This window comes from Microcaecilia unicolor, chromosome 6 (genome assembly GCF_901765095.1).
Source record: "Microcaecilia unicolor chromosome 6, aMicUni1.1, whole genome shotgun sequence".
NCBI lineage: Eukaryota > Metazoa > Chordata > Amphibia > Gymnophiona > Siphonopidae > Microcaecilia > Microcaecilia unicolor.
Genome location: NC_044036.1, coordinates 70,566,445 through 70,585,807, shown reverse-complemented (window position 1 = coordinate 70,585,807; position 19,363 = coordinate 70,566,445). Strand labels below are relative to the sequence as shown.

The 19,363-nt window shown below is 46.7% G+C and overlaps 1 protein-coding gene across 1 annotated transcript in view; it reads left to right on the top strand.

The window, feature by feature from the left end:
- HFM1 (helicase for meiosis 1) overlaps positions 1-19,363 on the top strand; it is a 472,985-nt gene that overhangs the window by 110,328 nt on the left and 343,294 nt on the right. Inside the window, exons 7-8 of the mRNA XM_030206735.1 lie at positions 14,553-14,753; positions 14,838-14,926. Coding sequence (XP_030062595.1) covers positions 14,553-14,753; positions 14,838-14,926 — 290 coding nt within the window. The remainder of the gene's footprint in view (positions 1-14,552; positions 14,754-14,837; positions 14,927-19,363) is intronic.

The following is a 19,363-nucleotide window of genomic DNA, read 5'->3' as shown; positions in this document are numbered from 1 at the left end:
CTTAAAACACAAGCTAATCAGAAGTAAACTTCCATCACAGACTGAAAAGGAACAGAAGGGCACATGTCCCTGTAATTTATCCAGTTGCAAACTATGCCAAAATATTTCACAGGACCCCACAGTTACCCACAAAGGAAAGATATTCAACATAAAGGGATCTTTCACTTGCTCATCTTCCAATGTGGTATATATCATTCAGTGTAAAAAATGTAACGAAGGATGCTATATTGGAGAAACAGACCAGATGCTTAAGACAAGATTCAATTTACATAGACATCATATGAACAATACAGCCAGTAGGATCCCCACCCCGGTGGGACAGCACTTCCCAGAACCAGGACACTGTACCAGTGATTTCACAGTGAGAATACTGAAAGGTAACTTTAAAACCATACGAGAACGTAAGACCTTTGAAGTCAGAATGATTGAATATTTTAACACCCAACAGAAAGGACTTAACAAGGACCTGGGGTTCCTAGCCCATTATAAACCATAAAGCTGTATGTCTCTGTTGATCACCCCACTCCTCACCTATCCACACCCATCCTGTTAGAATATCAGTGATATGCTTTGATGTCCCCATGCATACCTCCGACCCACCCCCATCCTCCCACCCTGTCAGACTGTCATAGTAATGCTTGAAGGTTTTCACTTATATACACTGTCAGCTAGCACATTTGCTTATTTCCGATCTGACGAAGAAGGGCAACCTTCGAAAGCTAATCAAGAAATGTATTAAGTTATGTCCAATAAAAAAGGTATCATCTTATTTTCTTTTCCATGTTTTATTTTGTTTGATTTCTATGGCAAACCATTTGAAAGAGAAATTACATGAAAGAGGATATCCGACTAAAACTATTAAACAAGCATACAAGAGAGCCTTATATAACCATCGAGAATATTTATTGGATACTAAGGTTCAGGATCAACAAGATGAGAGACAGTAGATTGCCTGTATTATGCAATATACTGCCTTATCTCCAAGAATTGCCAAAGTGATCTATAAAAACTGGAGAATATTGTCTGCCCATGAAGCATTTTCTGGGCAGAAATGCATGGTATCCTATTCTAGACGAGCTAATCTAGCTGACATGTTATGTCATTCAGATATAAGTGTCAAGAAATTAACCGGTCAGGGCAGACATTCTAAGTGTGGGAAACATAGTAACATAGTAGATGACGGCAGAAAAAGACCTGCATGGTCCATCCAGTCTGCCCAAGAAGATAAATTCATATGTGCTACTTTTTTATTTGTACTGTCCTCTTCAGGGCACAAACCGTATAAGTCTGTCCAGCCCTATCCCCGCCTCCCAATCACCAACCCCGCCTCCCAACTACCAGCTCTGGCACAGACCCTATAAGTCTGCCCAGCACTATCCCCGCCTCCCAACTACCAGTCCCGCCTCCCACCACCAGCTCTGGCACAGACCGTATAAGTCTGCCCAGCACTAGTCCCGCCTCCCAACCACCAGCCCTGGCACAGACCGTATAAGTCTGCCCAGCACTAGCCCCGCCTCCCAACCACCAGCTCTGCCACCCATTCTAGGCTAAGCTCCTGAGGATCTCTTCCTTCTGCACAGGATTCCTTTATGTTTATCCCACGAATGTTTGAATTCGGTTACCGTTTTCATCTTCACCACCTCCCGCGGGAGGGCATTCCAAGCATCCACCACCCTCTCCGTGAAAAAATACTTCCTGACATTCTTCTTGAGTCTGCCCCCCTTCAATCTCATTTCATGCCCTACCGCCTTCCCATCTCCGGAAAAGGTTCGTTTGCGGATTAATACCTTTCAAATATTTGAACGTCTGTATCATATCACCTCTGTTCCTCCTTTTCTCCAGGGTATACATGTTCAGGTCCGCAAGTCTCTCCTCATACGTCTTGTAACGCAAATCCCATACCATCCTCGTAGCTTTTCTTTGCACCGCTTCAATTCTTTTTATTATTATGTGTGACATGATGGAAGAGACTGATAAATTTTGGGACCCTATAAACAGAAAATGGATTTTTCTACGACATAATACTTCATGTATATCGAAAGCAGTAATATACATGATTACATGTCCCTGTGGCTTACGCTATATTGGTCAGACGAAGAGAATGTTCAAAGTGAGACTGTCTGAACATAAACATGCCATAACATCTGGAAAAATTCATATGCCTTTAGCTAAGCATTGCACAGAAAAAAATCATGCCTTTGCAGAGTTGCGATGTATGATTATAGAATATCTGGAACCTAATGGCAGAAGAGGAGATATATCTAGGGTCTTGCACCAAAAAGAACAAAAGTGGATTTATTACTTACAAACTGTATCTCCCAAAGGATTAAATGGACCTATGGAATGGGAGGCATTTTATTGAATGACATTATACATTTTGAAATGTTCCTTTCTTCTATCAGAGAAATAAATGTTTTCTGTCTGCTTGGTTGTGGTTGCTTTAAGATTGAGCAGGCTAGCAATGGTGTAAATGAGTGATGTCATCTATGGGTGGAGTTTCTCTGAAGGCGTCTCCTACAAACGTTAGCCATTTTGAGCACATTGTTTGCTATGGATAATTTGTAAAGCAGTTTTTATGCACTGCTATGTATTTCTCCTGATGAAGATAGTGAAACAGAAGGATTTCCTACTGTCGAGAAACAAGGAAATTGGACATTTTTTGCCAGAAGGATAATATAAATTGAACACTTTAATTTTGGAGAAACCCCACAGACTGTGAAAATCCTATGAGGCTGCACTTCTGTCAGGACAATTTGGATGTTCTGAGCTAAGTAAAGTTTACTTTTTGTCAGAATTAGAATCCATTCATTAGTAAGGATGGAAGTTTAAGCAATTCTAGCAATGTTATAAGAGTTTTTGCTCTATTTTGAGTTTCTTTACTTGCAGGAAGGCTTCTCTGTTTGAATGAGGATTTTAGTCTAGTGAGGGATTGCTAATTAGTGGCTATTTGGGTGATTTATATTCATAGTGAGATTTAGTGTTGTGGGTATTTGGATCTGTATTATGTTAAATTGTGTTACCCTCCCTTCTGTTTTTTAAACACAGACTTTTCTCCCACTTCTTTAGAATTTTTGAAATATTCTGGGAGTTTTTCTCTGTGTTTTTTTTCGGAAGGTGGTGGAAGCCTGTGATGGTAATATTTACAGTGGAGCATAAAAGTCAGGCTCCCTGTTACATTGAGGCTATTTTTTTAAATTTAATATATTTTATTCTTCAGATCTGAATCCCCAGTGTGACACTATATTGGAGTGATGTGTTTGATAGTTTCTTTGTTATAACTACACACTCGTTGCAGATTGTTTATTTGTGAGAATCTATAGGGATTCCAAGATGTATTTTGTTACCCGCAGAATTTTCAATCTATTTGATTCAAGGCCATCCTTAACATACAATGCTAACCCTCCACCAATTCGATCCACCCTATCACTACGATATAATTTGTAGCCCGGTATGACAGTGTCCCACTGGTTATCCTCCTTTCACCAGGTCTCAGAATATTCTTACTCTCTCATCTTATTTCTTAGGCTTCTGGCATTCGCATATAGATATTTCATTATATTTGTTGTTCCTATTTACATTATGCTCAGTACTTGACATATTAATTTGCAATCTTTTGTCTGATTTTTATTTTTATTTAAGGATACCTGATCTACTATAGTCTCTTTTGCAACCTCACTATCGGGATACCCTATGTTCCCTGTTTTGATGATATCTTTGAAAGATACCTTATTCCGAACCATGTGCTTTTGAGCGACTGTCAGCCTTCCCCCAGTTTCTAATTTAAAGGTTGCTCTATCTTCTTTTTAAATGCCAATGCCAGCAGCCTGGTCCCACCCTGGTTAAGGTGGAGCCCATCTTTTCGGAGTAGGCTTCCCCTTCCTCAGAATGTTGCCCAGCTCCTAACAAATCTAAAATCCTCCTCCCTACACCATCGTCTCATCCACGCATGGAGACTCCGGAGCTGTGTCTGTCTCCTGGGCCCTGCGCGTGGAACAGGTAGTACTTCAGAACATTCAACCCTAGAGGGTTCTGGATTTAAGCTTTCTACCTAAGAGCCTAAATTTGGCTTCCAGAACCTCTCTCCCACATTTTCCTATGCCATTGGTACCACATGTACTAAGACAGCTGGCTCCTCCCCAGCAGTATCTAAAATCCTATGTGTCGCATGAGGTCCGTCACCTTCGCATCAGGCAGTCAAGTGACCAGGTGATCCTCACGTCCACCAGCCACCCAGCTATCTACATGCCTAATAATCGAGTCACCAACTACAACAGCCATCCTAACCCTTCCCACCTGGGCAGTAACTTCTGGAGACACATCCTCGGTGTGAGAGGATATTGCATTCCCTGGTGTGCTGGTCCTGTTTTACAGGATTTCTTCCAGCTGCACCAGGGTGATGCTTTCCTTTTAGAAGGCCTCCCTCCTCCAAGGCAGCACAGGGGCTGCTAAATTGGAGGTGGGACTTCTCTACAACGTTTCTGTAGGCCTCCTCTATGTACCTTTCTGTCTCCCTCAGCTCCTCCAAGTCTGCTACTCCAGTCTCAAGAGAACGGACTCATTCTTTGAGAGCTAGTAGCTCTTTGCATCGAGCACACACATATGACATCTCACCATCTCACACACATATGACATCTTCCTTCTCCCTCTCGCTGCTGGACTACTGTCTGCATCTTAGTATTATAGAGTTGTTTAATTAAAACTTCTTATGGTACTAGGGATAGCAGATGAATATAATAATCCTTTTGACTGGTGTAATTTGTAATTTATTTAGTGTTTGCTTTTTAGAAACTAATTAAATGTAATTAAAACTCTAATGAAAATGGAAAATTCCTCTCTTGTTGTCTTAATTAGAATAATTGACTATAAATGAAGAATTCCATATCATCAAGCTGATCAATCCATAGACTGGTGGGTTGTGTCCATCTACCAGCAGGTGGAGATAGAGAGCAAACTTTTGCCTCCCTATATGTGGTCATGTGCTGCCGGAAACTCCTCAGTATGTTCTCTATCTCAGCAGGTGGTGGTCACACACAGCAGCAGCTCTGGCTAGGCCTCCAAGCCTAATTTTTAGGTTTTGTTGAGTGCCTGGGGTTGAGGGCTCTTTTGAGCAAGTGCAAACCTGGTGGTGCCAGGTCCCTCCTTTTCTCCCCCCTCCCGCTGGCTCCGTTAAAAAAAAAAAAAAAAAATTTTGAACGTCCTTAAAGGCGTTTATTTCGACGTTTATTTAAGCGTCTATTGCAGCTACTCACTGGGACACCAGGTCGTTACAACTCGGAGCGGACAGCAGGTAATTTTTACCTTTTTATAGCGGGCAGGGGGTTCCCCGATTCTTCTCCTCGTGGCATATGGCGTCGGAGGGCGAGGGCGCAAAGGGTCGCTCCCCGGGTCGCTTGAGCGCTTCTAGAGGGGATGCGGGGGTCTTAAAGCCTGATTCGCCCTTGTTGGGTGACAGTTTCGTGACCGATGAATGTTCCGGTCCTTCCTCCGGCGTGGCGGTTTTTCCCGCCATAAACGCCCATCCCCCGCTCCTCGCCTCCGCCATCTTGGCCGGCCACGCGGCTCGGACGGCTTCTTCTTGGGCCGCCCTTGAGGTTGGAGACATTAATGCCATGAACGCCCTTAATTTGGGCGACGGCACAGAAGCGGCTAAAGTTAAGAGCCGTTCTTCCCGCGCGGCTCCTTCGCGGAGTTTCGCGCCGGACGCCATTTTGGATGCGCAGCATGTCTCTCCCCCGCTATTGCGAGCGCCGGTTGAGGGTGCGTCTAGGGCTGTTGCCCAGGCTGCGGAAGTGCACAGTCTGGGGGGTTTCTCCCCCGAGTTTGTTTTGCTGCTGCATCAGGCCTTCCTCATGCACAACGCTGCCCCTGCTCCCTCGTCTGGTAAAGAGGTTGAGGTTCCCAGAGGTAAACGCCCTCGGGTTGATTCCCAGGCCTTGGAGGAATTTGTCTCCTCCGATGTAGATGAGGGCAGCGTGTCTGAGGTCTCCCAACGGTCCTTTGCGGATTCCTTGGAGGAGACGGATCCCCGCTCGGATGGAGCGGATGACCCCTCTGCAGCGCGGCTTTTTAGCCCAGAGGATTTGCCCAACCTGTTGTTACAGGCCATGGACACTTTGAAGATTTCCTCTCCGGAGGACGTCTCTCCCTCAGCCCCTGTTGGCTCTGCCATTATGCTGGGGACGAAGCGCCCGCCTAGAACCTTCCACGTGCATGATGCCATGCACACCTTAATTTCGGCTCAATGGGATGTCCCAGAAGCGAGCCTTAAAGTGGCTAGGGCTATGTCCCGCCTCTATCCTTTGGCTGTGAGTGAACGTGAGGCCTATCTGTGGCCTACCGTGGATTCTTTAATCACTGCGGTGACTAAGAAAACGGCGTTGCCGGTGGAAGGTGGCACGGCCCTAAAGGACGCCCAAGACAGAAGATTGGAGGCGGCCTTAAGGTCGTCCTTTGAGGCGGCTGCTTTAAGTTTGCAGGCCTCAGTTTGCGGCTCCTATGTGGCCAGGGCGTGCCTGACTATGGTGCAGCGGGCTTCCCCCTCGGATCATTCCTTGAGGGCTGATTGGCCGGCCCTGGAATCGGGCTTAGCCTATTTGGCAGACTTGCTGTATGATGTCTTGAGGGCCTCAGCGAAAGGCATGGCTCAGACAATCTCTGCGCGGCGGTGGCTTTGGCTGAAACATTGGTCTGCTGACCACGCCTCTAAATCCCGCCTGGCTAGGTTGCCTTTTAAAGGCAAGCTGCTCTTTGGGGTCGAGCTGGACAAAATCGTGACCGATCTCGGCACGTCTAAGGGCAAGAAATTACCAGAGGTCAGGGCTCGGGCTAGTACTCGTCCCGGTACCTCCAGAGGACGGTTGCAGGAAGCCCGTCGGTACCGCCCGGGCAAGTCGGGTTCCTCTGCCCCCTCTTCCTTCAAGAGGAATTTCTCCCCCAAGCAGCATTCCTTTCGCAGAGACCGCCGTCCCGGAGGTGCTCCCTCCGGTCCTCCCCCAGGGTCTCGTACCCAATGACGGGGTCTTGGTCCACGCCCCAGTGCAGATTGGAGGACGGCTATCCTCGTTTCTGGGCGAGTGGACCACAATAACTTCAGATGCGTGGGTGCTGGAAGTCATCAGAGACGGCTACAAATTAGAGTTCTGCCGACCCTTAAAAGACGGGTTTGTACTCTCTCCCTGCAAGTCTCCGGTCAAAGCTGTGGCAGTGCAGCAGACCTTGGACAATCTGATCCGCCTGGGCGCGGTCGTTCCGGTGCCAGAAAGTCAGCTTGGCAAGGGACGTTACTCCATTTACTTTGTGGTACCAAAGAAAGGAGGTTCTGTCCGGCCTATCCTCGACCTCAAAGGGGTCAATCGGGCCTTGAAAGTGCGGCACTTTCGCATGGAGACTCTCCGCTCTGTTATAGCGGCAGTGAAGGCAGGAGAGTTCCTGGCATCCTTGGACATCAAGGAAGCGTACCTGCATATTCCCATCTGGCCTCCTCATCAACGCTTTCTGCGTTTTGCAGTCCTGGGACGACACTTCCAGTTCAGAGCCCTCCCTTTCGGGTTGGCTACTGCTCCGCGGACCTTTTCCAAAGTAATGGTGGTCATCGCGGCCTTCCTACGAAAGGAAGGGGTACAAGTCCATCCTTATCTGAACGACTGGTTGATCCGAGCCCCCTCTTATGCAGAGTGCGGCAAAGCTGTGGACCGGGTAGTTGCTCTTTTGAGCTCCCTGGGATGGATCATCAACTGGGAAAAGAGCCAGCTGCGCCCGACTCAGTCCCTGGAGTACCTGGGAGTTCGATTCGACACCCAAGTGGGCAGAGTGTTCCTGCCAGACAATCGGATTGTCAAACTTCAGGCTCAGGTGGACCAGTTCCTAGTAGCCTCTCCCCTTCGGGCTTGGGACTATGTGCAGCTGTTGGGCTCTATGACGGCCACGATGGAAGTTGTGCCCTGGGCCAGGGCTCATATGAGACCACTTCAACACTCTTTGCTGCAGCGCTGGACTCCGATGTCGGAGGATTATGCTGTGCGCCTTCCCTTGGACCCAGCAGTGCGCAAGGCGCTGAGCTGGTGGATGCAGACAGACAAGTTGTCTGCGGGAATGCCTCTGGTGACCCCAGAGTGGATTGTCGTCACGACGGACGCCTCGTTGTCGGGCTGGGGAGCCCACTGCTTGGGAAGGACAGCGCAGGGGCTCTGGTCTCCTGCAGAGGCAAAGTGGTCTATCAACCTCCTGGAACTCAGAGCCATTCGGTTGGCGCTTTTGGAGTTCATCCCGGTACTGGTGTTGAAGCCTGTACGGGTCCTGTCGGACAATGCCACGGCTGTAGCCTATGTCAACCGCCAGGGAGGTACCAAGAGCGCCCCTCTAGCCAAGGAGGCTATGAATCTTTGCCAGTGGGCGGAAGCGAACCTGGAGCAGCTTTCAGCGGCCCACATTGCCGGAGTCATGAATGTCAAGGCGGACTTTCTCAGTCGCCATACCTTGGAGCCCGGAGAGTGGCAGCTATCTGCTCAGGCGTTCTTGGACATCACGAAGCGCTGGGGCCAGCCGAGCCTAGATCTGATGGCGTCATCGGCCAATTGCCAGGTGCCGCGCTTTTTCAGCAGAGGACGGGACCCTCGATCCCTGGGAGTAGATGCTCTTCTCCAACAGTGGCCGACACAAGAGCTTCTCTATGTGTTCCCGCCCTGGCCCATGTTGGGCAGGGTGCTAGACCGGGTGGCAAAGCATCCCGGCAGGGTAATCCTGGTGGGTCCGGATTGGCCCAGGCGTCCCTGGTATGCGGACTTGATCAGGCTCTCAGTCGACGATCCTCTGCGGCTGCCAGTGGAGCAGGGCCTGTTACATCAGGGTCCCGTGGTGATGGAGGATCCCTCCCCCTTTGGTCTTACGGCCTGGCTATTGAGCGGCAGCGTCTGAGGAAGAAGGGCTTCTCAGACAAGGTCATCGCCACTATGCTGAGAGCGAGGAAGCGCTCTACTTCTACTGCTTACGCCAGGGTTTGGCGTATCTTTGCAGCGTGGTGTGAAGCAGGCTCACTTTCTCCCTTCACTGCTCCAATTGCTTCAGTGTTGGCGTTCCTGCAAGAAGGTCTGGAGAAAGGCCTGTCGCTCAGTTCCATTAAAGTCCAGGTAGCGGCTCTGGCTTGCTTCAGGGGCCGCCTGAAGGGTGCTTCCCTGGCTTCGCAGCCAGATGTGGTGCGCTTTCTCAAGGGAGTTAATCACCTGCGCCCTCCTCTGCACTCAGTGGTGCCTGCGTGGAATCTCAACCTGGTACTAAGAGCATTGCAGAAGCCGCCTTTTGAACCCTTGTCGAGGGCATCTCTGAAAGACCTGACGTTGAAAGCAGTCTTTTTGGTGGCTATCACTTCAGCCAGAAGAGTTTCCGAGCTCCAGGCGCTCTCATGTCGAGAGCCTTTTCTGCAGTTCACTGAGGCAGGAATGACTATTCGCACAGTGCCTTCCTTCCTGCCCAAGATTGTTTCTCGCTTCCATGTGAATCAGCAGCTCTGTCTCCCTTCCTTTCGTAGGGAGGACTACCCAGAGGAGTACTCTGCTCTTAAATATCTGGATGTGAGACGAGTCATCATCAGATACTTGGAAGTGACCAATGATTTCCGGAAATCGGATCATCTGTTTGTCCTGTTTGCAGGTCCTCGTAAGGGTCTGCAGGCTGCTAAGCCTACAGTGGCAAGATGGGTCAAGGAAGCCATTGCAGCGGCTTATTTGGCCGCGGGGAAGGTGCCGCCTATCCAGCTGAAGGCTCACTCCACGAGGGCTCAGGCGGCCTCGATGGCAGAGGCCGGATCCGTCTCCTTGGAAGAGATATGCAAGGCGGCAACTTGGGCTTCGGCTCATACATTCTCCAAGCATTACCGTTTGACTGTGGCTGCACGGGCGGAGGCCCGGTTTGGAGCTTCAGTGTTGAGGTCAGGGATTTCAATGTCCCGCCCTGGGTGAGTACTGCTTCGGTACATCCCACCAGTCTATGGATTGATCAGCTTGATGATATGGAAGGTAAAATTATGTATAATCATACCTGATAATTTTCTTTCCATTAATCATAGCTGATCAATCCATAGCCCCTCCCAGATATCTGTACTGTTTTTATTCTGGTTGCATTTCAGGTTCAAGTTTAGTCTTCAGTTACTTCAGGAAGACTTCGTGTTCAAGTTTTTTCACTTGGATTCTTCAAGAGTTAAGACGAGTTTGTGTTACAGTGAGCTGCTGCATTCCTCTCCCCTCCGTTTTACGGGGCTGGATTGAGACTTAAAATTCTGCCGGCACTCCCTCCCGCTTCGTGCGGCTGTAGGGCAGCTTTGTACCCCTCCCGCTTCGGCGGTGTTAGGGTCAGTCAGCTCCTCCCGCGGTTGCGGTTGCAGGATAAGCCAGATCCCCCCGCATCGGCGGGGTGGTGTCCCTCCCCCGCTCCGCGGGGATGAGCTGGACGGATTCCCCTCCCCCACTTGTGTGGGGATGAGCTGGGTTAATTCCCCTCCCCCGTTTCGGCGGTGGTGAGCTGGGCAGAGTGTCCCTTCGTGGGTGTAATTCTCTAAGTGCTGAGTCCTGCGAATGGAGCTTTGATATCGACATACTGAGGAGTTTCCGGCAGCACATGACCACATATAGGGAGGCAAAAGTTTGCTCTCTATCTCCACCTGCTGGTAGATGGACACAACCCACCAGTCTATGGATTGATCAGCTATGATTAATGGAAAGAAAATTATCAGGTATGATTATACATAATTTTACCTTGAGCTAGGGTGGGTGGGAGTTGGGGAGGGTAGGTGGAAATGAGGAATGAACTGGGCCCTTCTGTGCCTTCTAGAGACCATCTGTTTATGCTGTGGCAGAAGCTTCAAGTTTAAAACTACGGGTAAAATGGTATGGAGACTAGGTAATAAAGTTTGCTTGCTTATTTTTTTTTTTAATTCTAACTGTGTTTATCAATATCCTACAATTTCTCTTGTAAACTCTAATCTTTAAGTTACTAAGCTCAGAATAAAATAATGTCTTTTACCCGCAGAGATGTCCTCTTCTCTCAGCTTTCCCACCACATGTGACTTCCCCTTTGGTTACTTGTCTTCCCCTCCCCCTTTCCCCTTACTACCTCCTCCTTCTTATCCCTAACCTAACTTGCCTTCCAGCTAGTCCTTCCCTAATTCCCCCAGCCCCCTTCCTTCTTTCCCATGACCTCATCCCCCACCTGTGCTGGGCCACCTTCATTTTCTGACTAACTGTATGTCTGGGTCATTGCCCTTTGTTAGGAAAGTTTCCTGAAAATATGTAACAACTTTCAGCTCACCTACTCCCAGCAGTTATACATGTTACAAAATCATAGAAAGAAAAATAGAAATTAGGAAAATATTAGAGGAAATTTTAAATGTCCTGCAGAAAAAAATCTTTGCAGATAACTGTTGTATGAATACATCATGGCTTTTGAGTTGTTTTTCCTTTATATGCAATAAAAATGATTCAAACTTAATCTTTGCAAATAATTAAGCTGTAGTACACAGTTGAAGAGCAATTCTATAACTAAGCACTCACAGTTACATGTCCCTTATGCATGTAACTATACAGAAAAGTAGCTCTTATACGTAAACTCCCAGATTGTATAAATGGAGACTAAAGTTGTGCATTTAAATCAGCACACGTATCTGATTTGCGTGCACAACTTAATTGCTTAACAAGCCAATCAGCGCCGATAAGTGGCCACTAACAAGCAATTATTGGCACTAATTAGAATTTACATCTGTAAAGTGGTGCATGTAAATTTTAATGTGCAGATCAGAAAAGGGGGCATGGCCATGGGAGGGGCATGGGTGTATCTAAACATTATGCACATTGTTATAGAATACGCCAGATCTACGCCTAAATTTGGCACTGCCATTTACACCAGGTTTTAGCTGGTGTAAATGATTGTACCTAAAGTTTTAATCACGAGGACAGATGCTACACATATTCTATAAACCGTGCCTCACTTTAGGTAAGTTTATAGAATAGTGCTAAGCGTGGTTTTTTTGGCACTGATTTTTTAGGTACTCAATACAAACATAGAAAGTTTAAATGAATTACTGTTTCAATAGAAAATAATAACGTAATAAGCAAATTACAAATTTATTTATTGAAATAAATTTGTAATTTGCCTATATGTTGTTATTTTGTATTGAAACAGTAATTCATTTAAACTTTCTATGTTTGTATTGAGTACCGTATGAGAAAGTTATTAGTAGTGTTTAGAGTCCTACTTTTGTATTACTGATTTTTTAGGTGCCATTTATATAATCTATTCCAAAGTGCACATAGTAACATATTAGATGACGACAGAAAAAGACCTGCACAGTCCATCCAGTCTGCCCAACAAGATAAAAAAACTCATATGTGCTACTTTTTGTGTATACCTTACCTTGATTTGTATCTGCCATTTTCAGGGCACAGACCTTAGAAGTCTTCCCAGCACTAGCCCTGCCTCCCACCAGCGGCTCTGCCACCCAATCTCGGCTAAGCTTCTGAGGATCCATTCCTTCTGAACAGGATTCCTTTATGTTTATCCCACGCATGTTTGAATTCCGTTACCGTTTTCATCTCCACCACCTCCCGCGGGAGGGCATTCCAAGTATCCACCACTCTCTCCATGAAAAAATACTTCCTGACATTTTTCTTGAGTCTGCCCCCCTTCAATCTCATTTCATGTGCTCTAGTTCTACCGCCTTCCCATCTACTGAAAAGGTTCGTTTGCGGATTAATACATTTCAAATATTTGAACTTCTGTATCATATCACCCCTGTTTCTCCTTTCCTCCAGGGTATACATGTTCAGGTCAGCAAGTCTCTTTTCATACGTCTTGTAACGCAAAACCCATACCATTCTTGTAGCTGTTCTTTGCACCGCTTCAATTCTTTTTACATCCTTAGCAAGATACAGCCTCCAAAACTGAAGACAATACTCCAGGTGGGGCCTCACTAACGACTTATACAGGGGCATTAAAACCTCTTTTCTTCTGCTGGTCACACCTCTCTCTATACAGCCTAGCAACCTTCTAGCTACGGCCACCGCCTTGTCACACTGTTTCGTCGCCTTTAGATCCTCAGATACTATCATCCCAAGATCCCTCTCCCCGTCCGTACATATCAGACTCTCACCACCTAACACATAGGTCTCCCGTGGATTTCTACTCCCTAAGTGCATCACTTTGCAATTCTTCGCATTGAATTTTAATTGCCAAACCTTAGACCATTCGTCTAGCTTCTGCAGGTCCTTTTTCATGTTTTCCACTCCCTCCCGGGTGTCCACTCTGTTACAAATCTTAGTATCATCCACAGAAAGGCAAATTTACCTTCAAACCCTTCGGCAATGTCACTCACAAATATATTGAACAGAATCGGCCCCAGCACCGATCCCTGAGGCACTCCACTACTCACCTTTCTCTCATCCGAGTGAATTCCATTAACCACCACCCTCTGGCGTCTGTCCGTCAACCAGTTCCTAATCCAGTTCACCACGTCGGGTCCTATTTTCAGCCTGTCAAGTTTATTCAAGAGCCTCCTCTGGGGAACCGTGTCAAAAGCTTTGCTGAAATCTATGTAGATTACGTCTATAGCATGTCCATGATTCAATTCTCCGGTCACCCAGTCAAAGAATTCAATGAGATTTGTTTGGCATGATTTACCTTTGGTAAAACCATGTTGTCTCTTATCTTGTAATTTATTGGCTTCCAGGAAATTCACTATCCTTTCCTTCAGCATCGCTTCCATTACTTTTCCAAAAACCGAAGTGAGGCTTACCGGCCTGTAGTTTCCAGCTTCTTCCCTATCACCACTTTTGTGAAGAGGGACCACATCCATCATTCTCCAATCCCACGGAACCTCTCCCGTCTTCAAGGATTTATTAAACAAATCTTTGAGGACCCACCAGAACCTCTCTGAGCTCCATCAATATCCTGGGTGGATCCCGTCTGGTGTCATGGCTTTGTCCACCTTTAGATTTTCAAGATGTTCATACACACTCTCTGTTATAGAATACACTCCTATCATACATTATTGGGGCACCTAAAAAATTGCCTCTTTGATGGCTCAAAATATCAGTTCTTTGCTGTCTTTTGAATATTTTGCTTTTGACTAGGTTTTGTTCCTAGGCCTTCTTTCTTGGGTATTTGTATGTGTTTTTTGAAATGAAAGATAGTTGTCTTTTTTATTTTGGGCAAACAAAACCTATTTAAAATAGCCTCTTAAATAAATCAACTTTTCAACATTTTATGCCATATTCTTGTTTAACATCTATCATCAATTTAATATTCTATTGAAGTTCTAATAAAAATCAACACTAAGAAGAATTTGGGGACACAATTGTATTCAACGTCTTGAACAAATAAAAATAATCCAATCTGCTTATATTTTTGAAAGTTCTTCTTACTTATTTTCAGTATTGTAAATCTAGGTAAACCCAGATGCTCCTGTGTTGATTTTTCTTAAGGGGTGAAATGATGTCATTATTTTTACTGAAAGTATAGTGCTAGCAAGGATAGCAAATTTGAAATTAGTATCTCATTCTTCTTTATAGATTGCAGAATGGCTTTCACATGATGAAGCTATAGCCATATGCCTGAAAATGGATGAAATGCATCGACCAGTAAAGCTACGCAAAGTAGTACTGGGTTTCCCAAGCAGCAGCAGCCAAACAGAATTTAAATTTGATTTAAATCTTAATTACAAAATATCTAGTGTTATACAGACCTACTCGGACCAAAAGCCAACACTTGTGGTATGAGGGATATTTTCTTGTTTAATATGTTATAATTTTATGGCATCAGGTCAAAGAAATTAAAAAACCCTCTCTTTATTATAGTTTTGTGCTACAAGAAAAGGAGTACAGCAAGCGGCTTCTGTTCTTTCAAAAGATGCAAAATTTATTATGAGTGCAGAACACAAACAAAGGTATTCTATCTATCTTCGCTTTCTAATATGATAAGGTGTATTTTTAAAACACACTCACAAAATTATTTGTTTTACTAAAACTCTGTATTCTGTTTTCTCCTTTGTCTAAAATGTGTCTGGAAAACACAATTGATAAACAATAGTGACATGGATTACCTAGTTCTTGATGATTAAATATAGCCAGTTTTAAATGTTGCAGCCCAATTAATGTTGATAGATTTTTAGGACAAGTTTGAAAAGCTGTGTAGACTGTGAGTGAGTTCATTTTCAGAGGGAAACCATGCATGGTGCTTTACTTTGAAAATTAATGACCTGCAGTGGCATACCTAGGGTATTTGACACCCGGGGCTGGTCATTTTTTAACACTCCCCTCCAAAATCCAGTACTAGGCATACCGAGAATATAAACACTTGGGACCTATAGAGCAATTCTACCATACTATAAGCAGTAATTTGTATGAGTCACACAAGGAAAAGGAAAGCATCTTAAACACTGCAGTGAGCACTAGAACATCAATTCACCTATTGTAAAACGAAACCAGCCAGAATAGTACAGATGGTCCATCCTGCACAGTCAATGCCAACTGAAAGCCATGTCTTTTTCACAGACACAGATACACACTAATCCACTATAGAATAAGAAACCATAAACTTTCTATTTAGACAAAACTGAACCTCCAAGATGCCAGATTCTGCATACATTGCAACACACCACAGAAACAGAAAATGTCCCTTAGTACTGTGCAAAATATAACGACAGCAGATGTAAATTTGAAAAAACTAATAAATACCAATCACCACTTTACAAATTAACAAATAGAAATAAAACAAATATAGAAAATAAAATAATACCATTTTATTGGACTAATACATTTAGCTGAGGGCAGGTGAGCAATGGAGAAAGTCTAAGATCGCAGCTTTTGCGGGAAAGTGGGTGAGTGCACCCTCACCTACCCTTAGCAGCTGCAGTTCTAGCCTCTCCCCTATTGCCCCAGCAACCATAGCCTAAAGCTTTCCTCCGTTGCCACAAGTGCTGCAGGTGGGTAAGTGATAGGCACAGCAGTAGCCTCTTATCCGATTAGTCACTATTGGTAAAACAAATTGCATTGCATACATCACTTTGAGCATGTCATGTGCGATATATAAATGATCATAAAGGGAATGGGAAATGGGACTTGATATACCGCCTTTCTGAGGCTTTTGCAACTACATTCAAAGCGGTTTACATATATTCAGGTACTTATTTTATACCAGGGGCAATGGAGGGTTCTCCGAGGACAAGCAGGCTGATATTCTCACATGTGGGTGACGTCACATTGGCCCCGGAGGATTTTCAAGCAAAAATCACCAAAAGTGTCTTCTAGAGCATTCTGTCGCACGAGACGATCACACCACGCATGTGCGCGCACGATTTCCCACCTGCCGCGCGGACACGCTCCTTAGTTCTCTTTTTTCCGCGTCTGAGGTGACACGGAGTTCCTTTTCGGGTGCTTCGCGTTTTTACCTCTCTTCGGAGGAAAGTTCTCTTCTCGAACTTGTTTCTGTTCTTCATTGTTTTCACTATTAAAAAAAAACCTTTATTTCCTCAGTTTTTTTGCTCATTTCTAAGTTTCCTTTCTTTTCCGTCGCGACCATGTTGGGTCGCTCGGTCGGGGGTTTTTTTCCCCCTTCTATGTCAATTTTTTCTGACAAAATCGTGTCTCTTAATTTAGCGGACAAAGTTTTTCCCGTCATGTCATCGAAGACACCCAGCGGCTTCAAGCCATGTGCCCGCTGCAACCGGACTATCTCGGTCACTGATCCGCACTCCTGGTGCCTTCAGTGCCTTGGGCCTGATCATCTTCCGGAGAAATGTAAGTTATGTCTTAAAATGAAAAGACGTACTCAAGTCTCCAGGGAGGCCCAGAGAAAAACCCTTTTTCAGTCCGGTACCTTGGCGACGGTACCGGCGGCATCGGTACCGTCGACGTCGAGGGCAGCGCTGGCATCGGGAGACCAGGTGAAGGCTGCTAAGAGACCGATGCATGCTGGGAGCAATGATGCATCGAGCGGGTCTCCACCCGCTTCGGCGCCTCCTGCTTTGCAGGCCCACCGGGACCGACCTGTATCGGACCCGGCCCCGAGGAAGCGTGTGGATTCCATGTCTTCCTCTCCAGTACCGAGGAGTCTCGATGACGGGCGTCGGGCGAAGGCCAGGAAGCACCGTCATCGTTCTCCTTCTCGACACGGTACCACGAGCTCCAGGTCATCGAAGCATTCGGTACCCGAGAAGCATCGATACCGAGAGGATCGCTCTCCCTCTGTTATGGAGGTATCGACGCACAGGTCGCCTAGCAGTCTGGTACCGGCTCCCCATCCTCTGCAGGTTCTGCCTCCGGAGTCCATACTGGCACCGCAGCCTTTCCCGACAGCTTCTGTAGATGAGCGCATCAAGGCTATTTTTCCTGATTTCATAGAAGTGGTGCTGCAACATTTGCGTCCGGCACTGGAGGCTCCTACGGTATCGTGCCTTTCGCCGGTGGTGAGGTCTCCTTCTCCGGTACAGCTTCAGGTATCAGGGTTGGCAGCTTCCCAGGTTGACTCTACAGTGCCTTCGATGGAGGAAGCTTCACTGGAGTCTCCTGGGGAGTTGACTTCTCGACACCGTCATCGAGGTCACCGCACCTCCATGTCGAGACGGGCTCAGATCCGGCCTGCTCTTTCTGAGTTGCTAGCCCCATCCGATGATGGCTCATCTGATGAAGATGGGGGTCATGGAGTCTTCTCTGCCGAGGATACTCTAGGTCTTCCATCTGATTCGACCCCCTCCCCTCAAAGACAGCTTTCCCCTCCGGAGAGCTTGTCTTTTTCATCTTTTGTGCGGAAAATGTCTGAGGCCATTCCCTTCCCTGTGGAGACTGTGGATGAGCCCAGGGCCAAAATGCTCGAGGTCCTGGATTATCCATCTCCACCTAAGTTTTCTACCACAGCTCCTTTTCATGATACACTCAGGAAAGTGCTGATGAGGAACTGGGAGAAGCCTCTTTCTTGCCCAATTATTCCCAAAAAGGTTGAATCCCAGTATCGGATCTACGGGGAGCCCAGTTTCGTCCGGTCTCAGTTGCCTCATGACTCTGCGGTGGTGGATTCCGCTCTCAGAAGAGCTAAGAGTTCTAGGAACTTTGCATCGGCACCCCCGGGGCGAGAACATAGAACCTTGGATTCTTTTGGGAGAAAGGCATCTCAGGCTGGCATGCTCGCTTCCAAAATTCAGTCGTACCAGCTCTTCACGAGTATTCATTTGCGGAACTCAGTGCAGCAGCTTGAAAGCTTGGTTGATGCACTCCCACCGGAGCAGGCCGAGCCTTTTCGCCAAGTGGTCAGGCAGCAGAAGGCGTGTCGCAAGTTCCTGTCCAGGGGCATTTATGATACTTGCGATGTGACATCCAGGTTTTCTGCTATGGGTATAGTGATGCGCAGACTCTCATGGCTGCGTGCCTCTAACCTGGAAGAACGTACTTAGCAGAAAATTGCGGATATCCCTTGCCGGGGGGATCATCTTTTCGGTGAGAAGGTCGAAGAGTTGATTGATCATCTCGATCAGCGTGATAACGCTATGAACTCTCTCTCCCGCCGGGCGCCTTCTGTATCCGCTTCCTCATCTAGGAAGTTTTTTAAAGGGAAGAGAAGTGCGCCTTACGCCTCTAGGGGCCATAAGTACACTCCTACTCCTCCCCAGCTGGTTCAGGCTCTGCCACAGCACGCTCGTTCTCGTCAACAGTGTGCGCCTAAACAGGCCCCTGCAGCTCCCCAGCAAAAACCAGGGACGGGTTTTTGACTGGCTCCAGTTGAGCATAGCCACCATAAATGTGTCCGTACTGGGCGATCTGCCTGCGGGGGGAGGTTAAAAATTTTTCACCAAAGGTGGCCTCTGATAAACTATGACCGGTTGGTTCTTCAAATAGTCCGGTTAGGATACACCCTCAATCTGGAAACCAAGCCTCCAAATTGCCCACCGGGAGTTCAGTCCTTCAGCTCCCAACACAAGCAGGTACTTGCAGATGAACTCTCCGCCCTTCTCAGCGCCAATGCGGTCGAGCCCGTTCCACCAGGGCAAGAAGGGCTGGGATTGTATTCCAGGTACTTCCTTGTGGAAAAGAAGACAGGGGGGATGCGTCCCATCCTAGACCTAAGGGGCCTGAACAAATATCTGGTTCGAGAAAAGTTCAGGATGCTTTCCCTGGGTACCCTTCTTCCCATGAGTCAGGAAAACGATTGGCTATGCTCTCTGGACTTAAAGGATGCTTATACTCACATCTTGATACTCCCGGCTCACAGGAAGTTTCTGCGGTTTCGGCTGGGAACGCAGCATTTTCATTACTGTGTACTGCCTTTTGGCTTGGCGTCTGCGCCCAGGGTCTTTACCAAGTGCCTGGAAGTTGTTGCAGCGTCTCTACGC